Source organism: Pan troglodytes, chromosome 8, assembly GCF_028858775.2.
Source record: "Pan troglodytes isolate AG18354 chromosome 8, NHGRI_mPanTro3-v2.0_pri, whole genome shotgun sequence".
NCBI classification, from domain to species: Eukaryota; Metazoa; Chordata; class Mammalia; order Primates; family Hominidae; genus Pan; species Pan troglodytes.
In genome coordinates, this window is record NC_072406.2 from 109,722,250 (window position 1) to 109,731,836 (window position 9,587).

Below are 9,587 nucleotides of genomic sequence, written 5' to 3' on the forward strand. Positions count from 1 at the left end.
TGGGATTACAGATGCCTGCCACCACACCCGGCTAATTTTTGTGCTTTTAGTGAAGACGGGTTTCACCATGTTGGCCAGGCTGGCCTCGAACTCCTGACCTCATGATCCACCCGCCTCGACCTCCCAAAGTGCTGGGATTACAGGCATGAGCCACTGTGCCTGGCCAAACTTTTTATTTTTAGATAATTATAGATTCCCATGCAACTTTAAGAACTAATACAAAGGGATCCCATGTACCCATGAGCCAGTTTTCCCCAATGGCAACACCTTACAAAACTGTAGAATAATTTCACAGTCTGGATATTGACCTTGATACAGTCAAGACACAGAATATTTCTGTCCCTACAAGGATCCCTCATGTCATCCTCTTATAGCCATGCCTACTCACATTTGCCTTCACAGGCTCCTTAACCTCTAGCAACCACACATACATTCACCATTTTATAATTTTGTCAGTTCAAGGGTATACTATATGGAATCACATGGTATATAACTTTTGGGGATTGGCTTTTTTCCACTCAGCATAATTCTCTGGATATTCATCCAGGTTGTTTGTTGCATGTATCAATAGTTAATTCCTTTTTATTTCTGAGTAGGATACCATGGTATTGCCGTACCACAGCATGTTTATTTATTATTTACTTATTGAGACAGGGTCTTGCCCTGTCACCGGGGATGAGTGCAGTGGCAGGATCATTGCTTATTGCAGCCTCAACCTCCTGGCTCAAGCAATCCTCCCAGCTTATCCTGCCAAGTAGCTGGGACAACAGGTGCACACCAACACACCTGGCTAATTCTTTTTTATTTTTAGTAGAGACAAGGTCTCGCTATGTTGCCCAGGCTGGTCTCGAACTCCTGGTCTCAAGCCATCTTTCCTCAGCCTCCCAAAGTGCTGGGATTACAGGCATGAGCCACCACGGCTGGCCCCCCACAGCATGTTTAACCATTCACCTGTTGAAGAACAGCTGGGTTATTTTCAGTTTTTGGCTATTAAAAGCTGCCATGGGAAGGGAGCAGTGGCTCACACCTGTAATCCCAGCACTTTGGGAGGCCGAGGCGGGCAGATCACCTGAGGTCAGGAGTTTGAGACCAGCCTGGCCAACATGGTGAAACTCCGTCTCTACTAAAAATACAAAAATTAGCTGGGCATGGTGGTGCACGTCTGTAATCCCAGCTGCTCGAGTGGCTGAGCAAGAGAATCGCTTGAATGCGGCAGGTGGAGGTTGCAGCGAGCCGAGATTGTGCCACTGCACTCCAGCCTGGGTGACAGAATGAGACTCCGTCTCAATAAATAAATAAATAAAAGCTGCCATGAACATTCATGAACAGGTTTTCGTGTGTCCATAAGTTTTCATTTTTCTGGGATCAATACACAGCAGTACAAATGGTGGGTCATAGGGTAGTGGTATGTTTCATTTTCTGAGAAACTGCTGGCTGGGTGTGGTGGCTCACGCCTGTAACCCCATCATTTTGGGAGGCTGAGGGGGGTCGATTGCTTGAGCCCAGGAGTTCAAGACCAGCCTGCGCAACATGGGGAGACTGTCTCTACAAAAAATACAGAAAATTAGATAGATGCGGTGGCATGCACCTGTGGTCCCACGACTCGGGAGGCTGAGGCAGAAGGGAAGATCCCTTGAATCTGGGAGGTTGAGGCTGCAGTGAGCTGTGATTTTGCCACTGCACTCCAGCCTGGGCTACAGAGTGAGATCCTGTCTCAAAAACAAAAACAAAAACAAAAACAAACAAAAAACAAACCTGAAACAAACAAACAAAAACCCAGAAACAAACCTGCTAAACCTTTCCAGAGCAGCTGTACTATTTTAAATTTACACTGATGTAAACGTATGAGTGATCTAGTTTTTCTGCAGCTTTGCCAGCATTTGGTGTTGTGACTATTTTTTATTTTAGCCATTCTGATAGATGTATAGTACAGATGTATGGTACAAATTAAAACCATCTCATTGTGGTTTTAATTTGCATTTCTCTGATGGCTAATGCTATTGAACATTTTTTCATGTATTTATTTGCTATCTGTATATCCTTTTCAGTCAACTATCTATACTTCTTAGGCATTTTAAAATTGGATTGTTCTTTTGACTGTTGAATTTTAGTTCTTTATAGCTTCTAAATACTAGTCCTTTGTTAGATATGTGGCTTGTAAATATCTTTTCCCAGTCTATAGCTTGTCGTTTCATTACCTTAATAGGCCTTTTGCAGAGCAAGTTTTACATTTTGATGAAGTACAATTTATCAACATTTTCTTTTACGGATCATGCTTTTGGTGTCAAGTCTAATAACTCTTAAAGAGTTCTGGGCATGGTGACTCACGCCTATAATCCCAGCACTTTGGGAGGCCGAGGTGGGTGGATCACGAGGTCAGGAGTTCAAGACCTGCCTGGTCGAGATGGTGAAACCCCGTCTCTACTAAAAATACAAAAAAAAAAAAAAAAAAAAAAAAATTAGCTGCGGGTAGTGGCAGGTGCCTGTAATCCCAGCTCCTCAGGAAGCTGAGGCAGGAGAATCGCTTGAACTCGGAGGGCAGAGGTTGCAGTGAGCCGAGATCATGCCATTGCACTCCAGCCTGGGAGACAGTGAGACTCCATCTCAGGAAAAAAAAAAAAAAAAATCTTGAAGAGTTCTTAGAAGATCGTAAAGATTTTCTCTTATTTTTTTCTTTTAAGTTTTATAGTTTTATGTTTTATAAGTCTGTGACTCATTTTGAGTTAATTTTTGTATAAAGTGTAAGACTTAGGTCAAGGTTTTGTGTTTTTTTTCCCTAATGGATATTCACTTGCTGTAGCATCTTTTGCTGAAAAGGCCATCTTTCCTCCATTGAACTGCTTGCGTGCCTTTGTCAAAAATCAGTGGGGCATATTTGTGTGGGTCTATTTCTGGGTTCTCTATTCTTTCCATTGATGTATACGTCTATCTCTCTGCAATACCACACAGACTTGACTACTGTAGCTAAGTCTTCAAATCAGGTAGACTGATTCCTCCCACTTTGTTCTTTTTTTTTTTCCTTCAAAATTGTTTTAGTCTAATTTCCTTAACTTTCCATATAAATTTTACAAGAATCTTGTTTATATCTACAATAAAATCTTGCTGGGTCTTTGATCGAAATTGCGTTAAGCCTGCATACCAATCTGGGGACAACTGACTTCTTTACTATATTGTCCTCCAGTCCTTGAACATGGTACATTTCTCTGTTTATTTAGATCTTCTTTGATTTATTTCTTCAGCATTTTGTAGTTTCCAGCCAACAAGTCCTGTACATATTTTTAAAAACTGACACCTAAGGATCTGGTGCAGAGTGGCTCACGCCTGTAATCTTAGCATTTTTGGAGATAGAGACGGCAGTATTGCTTGAGGCCAGGAGTTTGAGACCCACGTGGGCAACATGGCCAGACCCCATCTCTTTAAAAAAAAAAAAAAAAAAGACACCTCTGCACTAGGATCTGTACTAGGCATCTATGGACATCCTGCTGCCTGGAGGGTAGAAGAGCCCCCTGGCTGCTCCCTACACACTGCCTCCACTGCATTGCCTGTGTGTCTGGCAGCAGGTGGGGTGGGCTCTGGTGGCCTTTTGAAGATGAGCAGTGGTGCAAGTCCTGACTTCCCTCCACCTGGCCTGCTCTGACACCACCCAGCTGGGAGCGGGGGTGGCAGTTCAGACTCCTTCACTCAGTCTTTGCTGGCCTGGCTGGTTTTCGGCTGGAGTAGAGCAGTTACTGTCTGAAAGCTTTCCATCTTGCTAGGCAACCCCTTTTCTGGTCCTCTGGCTAGAGAGAACTGGCTTCTGTTAGTGCGTGTATTGTCTGTACCCATTGGCACTGCGTGCTTGCTGACTTCTTCAGCTCCAAGTCTGGGCCAGGGTACGTAGCACTGTGTTACTTCTTGGGTCTCTAGGTCCCTTGTTGGTCTTCCTTCTCTCTGCCTTCCAGAGTCTTCTTATGTCTTTTATATAATGTCCAGATATATATATAATTTTTTATATAATGTCCAGATAATATTTTTATGTAACGTCCAGAGCTTTTAGTTGTACTTATTGGGAAGAATTGGGACAAGTACATCTACTCCATCTTCCTGAAAGTAAATACTCTAAGTATTTTTCTAAATGGTGATTTTTTTCCCCCTAAGAACATTAAAGTGGGTGAAAAAATATTGAAAATTGAGAAGTAGGTATGTTAAAACTCACAGCACTATTTTAGGCTTAAATATTTCATATACCAAAAACATGATTTATTATAATTTTATTTTCCTGGCTTTAATGGAAGCAAACTCATCAAAACATATTTTTCCAAGTCTACTTCTAGAGAAAGAATAACCGTTAAAAAGACACCAGCAGGGCACAGTGGCTCACTCCTGTAATCCCAGCAATTTGGGAGGCTGAGGCAGGAAGATCATTTGAGCTCAGGAGTTTGAGCCCAGCCTGGGCAATAGAGTGAGATTTTGTCTTTAGTAAAAATAAATGAAAATTAGCCAGGTATGGGGGTGTGCAACTCTAGCCCCAGCTACTCAGAGGCTGAGGCAGGGAGATTGCTTGAGCCCGTGAGGTCGAGGCTGCAGTGAGCTACGATCATGCCACTTCACTCCAGCCTGGACAAAAGAGCAAGACCCTGTCTCAAAAAAAGAAATTTAAAAAATACAATAAATAAAAATGAAAAAATACACCAAAAAATACATGGGGCACACATGATTACTTATGCATGAGCCTTCTATATGGTGGGGCACAGCTCTGTTGGATCCTGTCTTTATTTAAAGTTTCGTTCATTGTGGATATTTTTTGCATTAATTTTGATTTTTAAAAAATATTGCATTGAAATATTACTTATTTTGGCTGGGCACGGTGGCTCACGCCTGTAATCCCAGCACTTTGGGAGGCCGAGGCAGGCAGATCGCCTGAGGTCAGGAGTTCGAGATCAGCCTGGCCAACATGGTGAAACCCTCTCTCTATTAAAAATACAAAAATTAGCCAGGCATGGTGTTGGTCACCTGTAATCCCAGCTACTCGGGAGACTGAGGCAGGAGAATCACTTGAACTCAGGAGGCGGAAGTTGCAGTGAGCCGAGATCGTACCACTGCATTCCAGCCTGGGCGACAGAGTGGGACTGTTTCAAAAAAAAAAAATTGCATTGAAATATTACTTATTTTGATGATTGAGGTTTTTGGCCTCCCCTTAAGTTTTGCATGCAAGGTAAGGGCCTCATGGGCCTGGCTGCAGTCCCAGGCTGAGCTAGGCACTCCACAATGTTTTGTTTGGGTAAAGTGGTGGGTGGGCTCTAGAGCTCCCTCACAGCTGTATCCTTACCTCAAAGGGGCAGATTAACTTAGATTTACAGAAACGACAGCTGAGGAGGTAAATCTGAGTCCCTCTGGAGGTGAAGGTGCTTCTGAGATGGGACCTTCTATAAATAGGTTATAAGAACTTGCAGAAACGAGGGCCCCGTTGGGCACAGGCCGTCCTGCACATACTGAACATTCCACTGGGGTGGGGCCTCTGCTCTCCCACTCCCAGTGCACCTCTGAAAACGAAGGTCCCAGAACCCGCATGCCACCGGGACAGGAAAAGGAGTGGCTTCCAGGGCTCATGGGAACTGGTCTAATATTAGCGGTGTTTTTCTCATCTGGCCCTTGGGACGTCTCTATGGGGTAGGTGTTGTTATCACTCATTTCACAGATGAAGCAGCTTGGGCTGCCCCTGGGGAAGAGTGGATGCCTAGCTGTCATCCCAGATCTCTGCGTGTCATCCCGCCCTACCCCATCCTGCCTCACCCTTCATTCTGTGTCCTCTCCTGTGCCAGCTCTGGGCACATACCCAGGAATGCCTGGAACACCTTTCTGCTGCCTAGGCTGTAGGCTCAGACACCCCGAGAACAGCTTGATGTCACTCTATTGCCCATCCCTGGTCAAACACAATGTCCTTCCTCCACCTTCCCACCAGCCTGCCTCCTGCCCCTGGCTATATTTAGGACTTTCTACAGTCTTTGCCACCAACCCCTTCTTAGGGTTTGAAGAGGGGCCACATCAGATATCTTTGGAAACCCATGGCAGGAGTGAGCTTTTCTCTGGGTACCTCTTATTTCCATCCTGTATCCTGGGTCTTTCCCACCGACTCAGGCTTTGGGTAAAAAGGCCAGGCTATTAGAACATCATGGGGGTGGCGAGGCCTGCAGGAGGGTGGCTTACCACCCATTCCAAGAAAAAAAATCCATGCTTGATAAAGCCTCCGGGACTCTAGTGGTAAAGTTATTAGTCAATCTTTCATCAGTGGTTCCTGGCCTTTTTATCCCAAACAACCTTTTATTTTTATCCTCCTAAGGTTTTAGCTGCTCTCCAAATAAAACTTTCTTAAGGACTACTTTTGTAGTTTTTAGGTAGTGAAAGATTCATCTAATATTTCTGATCAGCATGAAATAACCAGTTGCTATACCAAAAGCAAGGAAATTTGATGCTTCATTTATTCTGTAATATTCCATACATGATTTTAAATTATAATAGGCCAGGCGCCGTGGCTCATGCCTGTAATCCCAGGACTTTGGGAGGCCAAGGTGGGCAGATCACTTGAGCTCAGGAGTTCGTGACTAGCCTGAGCAACATAGCAAGACCTCGTCTCTACAAAAAATGCAAAAATTAGCCAGGCATGGTGTCATGCACCTGAAGTCCAAGGTGCTCTGGAGGCTGAGGTGGGAGAATCGATTGAGCCCAGGAGGTCTAGGCTACAGTGAGCCATGATCATACCACTGCACTCTAGCCTGAGTGGCACAGTGAGACCCTGTCTCAAAAAAATAAACATAAAATAAAAATAAATAAATTATTATGGGTGCAGTGGCTCATGCCTGTAATCCTAGCACTTTGGGAGGCCGAGGCGGGCAGATCACTTGAGGTCAGGAGTTTGAGACCAGCCTGGCCAACATGGCGAAGCCCTGTCTCTACTAAAAATACAAAAATAAAATAAAATAAAACGAGCTTGGTGTGGTGGCAGGTGCCTGTAATCTCAGCTACTCAGGAGGCTGAGGCAGGAGAATCACTTGAACCCAGGAGGCAGAGATTGCAATGAGCTGAGATCAGGACACTGCACTCCAGCCTGGGTGACAGAGCAAGACTGTCTCAAAAACATAAATAAATAAAAATAAATGAATAAATTATAACAATAGCTTTAGGTCCCCCATTATCATGGAAAAGCCTTTAGAGATCATGTTGTCCAGCCCCTTCCTTTTTTAGACAGGAGAACTTACTCAGAGATAATAAGTAAATGACATACAGTTTATACAACAAAACTTCCTTGGGAATTGATGCTTTGCTTTTCCTGGGAGACCATTTAGTGTTAGGGTCAGGAGGAGCTATGGGGAGGTGAGGGCAGCCAGATGCAAGGGGAGTAGAGGTCTGGGCTGTGCCTGAGACTCTCACAGATCCTTCCCCTTCCTGACTTCCCAGGTCTGGTGTGACCTGCGTCAGGTTTCAGGGAGCTGGGCTGCAGACTGCTGATGCTCTAGTGCCTAGACCTGCAGCCTTGCTGTCTTCTCCCACCCCAGCTTGAGGACCAAATACCACTCTCCTCTCTGTTGGAGTGGATTTTTCTCCTAAAACCAAAGGAGGCACTCTTCTTCCCCAATCTGAAGTTTTTGTATTTTGCTATTACAGACCTGCTCTCTGGTCTCTAAATCTGGATTCCCAATGTACCCTGGGTGCCATAGAGTTGGCAGTTACTTTCCTGGGGGAAGAGGGTAGGACTTCAATGTTCTGAAAGTGACAGATCTCCGAGTTCCAGATATGGGTGTTCAGCAAATTCTCAGTCTCTTCTAACAGGCCCTACTTTGCAGGTGACCCGGCGCTTTGGGATCCCAGGGCTGAAGAAAATCATGGACTGGTTTGGCTACTATGGAGGCCCCTGCCGCGCCCCCTTGCAGGAGCTGAGCCCCGCTGAGGAGGAGGCACTGCGCATGGATTTCACCAGCAACGGCTGGCTCTGAGGGCAGGCAGGGTCCATGGCTGGCCTGAGCCCATCTCAGCCTCCTGCCTTGCACTTGCAGCCTGAAGCGGAGAGCACAGGGGGATGAGGGTGGCAGGCAGCGGGGAGCCGATAGAGGCTCCTTTGCCTGCTGTGGTCCTCCAGGCAGCCTTTCACAGGCACGCCCATGCATATCTCCTATTCTAATGGCCCCTGACCTCTCCCTTTTGGATCCTAAACTGTGTCTCTGGTCTGAAGACTGGGAAGGAGCAATTTCTCAATTTATCTTTCTACTGTGGATGCTTTCCTACGCCCTGAGGCACATGAAGTCAGAAAGGAAGGGCAGAGGGGCAAGTAGGCACAGTAAGGGAATTTTTTTTTCTTTTTTTTTTTTTTGAGACAGAGTTTCACTCTGTCACCCAGGCTGGAGTGCAATGGCATGATCTCGCCTCCTGGGTTCAAGCGATTCTCCTGCCTCAGCCTCCCGAGTAGCTGGGATTACAGGCGCCTGCCACCACACCCAGCTAATTTTTGTATTTTTAGTAGAGATGGGGTTTCACCGTGTTGGCCAGGCTGGTCTCGAACTCCTGACCTCAGGTGATCCAACTGCCTCGGCCTCCCAAAGTGCTGGGATTACAGCTGTGAGCCACTGCACCCGGCCGGGAATTTATCAAAGGGGGGACTACTTAGATTTGGGGCTTCAAACCTGAGTCTAGCACAATGCAGCTGGAAGCCAGGGCTACTCCTACAAACCCAAGTTCTGACTCCTTCCAGGGAAGTATCAGCTTAAGAAACTTGATCAGGAAAGTGACACTGGTCTTTCAAAGAGCCCTCTTTACCCTCCCATCCCTGCCCTCCACACTGCAAGCTGCATTCCAGCCACAATGCCCTTTTCTAAATCTATTTTCATTCATCTCCTATTCTGGTCTCTAGCCTTGATTCCAACCATTGAATGCACGGAGACAGCCCAGTGGCTTGTCAGATTGGTAAATAATGACACCTGGTGGATAAATGTTACATTCTAGAAGACTATTCTGGCCAGCCTAGGTCTGAAACACTAAGGGGACTTGGCCTGAGATAGGGCCATCCACTTGCCTACAGGCACTCTGCTTTTATTATTAAAAATAGTCACTTTGTTACTATAATAAAATTTAACAGATAAAATTAGTGTGGCTATGTAAAGATGGACACTCTATTGCTATGCAGATCTTAGGTTTCCTGGCCAGATGTCAAGAACCTTTCTAAAGGCAAAAGAGCTCTGATGGTCTGCCTTCTCCCAGCTCTAAGAGTGTCCCCAACAATACTGAGCCAACAGGCATTCACTTACTGGAGACCTGGGGAAGGGGTAAGAGGCAAAAGAGAGCAAGTGAGCTATTTAGAAACACTTAGCACTTTTATTTTATTTTTTTGAGACAGAGTCTTGCTCTGTCATTCAGGCTGGTGTGCAGTGGCACGATCTCGGCTCACTACAACCTCTGCCTCCCAGATTCAAGTGACTCGCCTGCCTCACCCTCCCGAGTAGCTGGAATTACAGGCGTTCACCACCATGCCCGGCTAATTTTTGTATTTTTAGTAGAGACAGCGTTTCGCCATGTTGGTCAGGCTGGTCTCGAACTCCTGACCTCAGGTGATCTTCCTG

General features: G+C 45.6%; 1 protein-coding gene across 2 annotated transcripts in view; it reads left to right on the forward strand.

Annotated features, from left to right (window-relative positions):
- HOGA1 (4-hydroxy-2-oxoglutarate aldolase 1) overlaps nt 1-8,868 on the forward strand; it is a 28,228-nt gene extending 19,360 nt beyond the window's left edge. For both annotated transcript variants that reach the window (XM_001164461.6, XM_003312714.6), the window contains one exon: nt 7,821-8,868. In XM_001164461.6, coding sequence (XP_001164461.1) covers nt 7,821-7,970 — 150 coding nt within the window. In that variant the 3' untranslated portion in view covers nt 7,971-8,868. The remainder of the gene's footprint in view (nt 1-7,820) is intronic.
- Nucleotides 8,869-9,587: the final 719 nt, after the last annotated feature.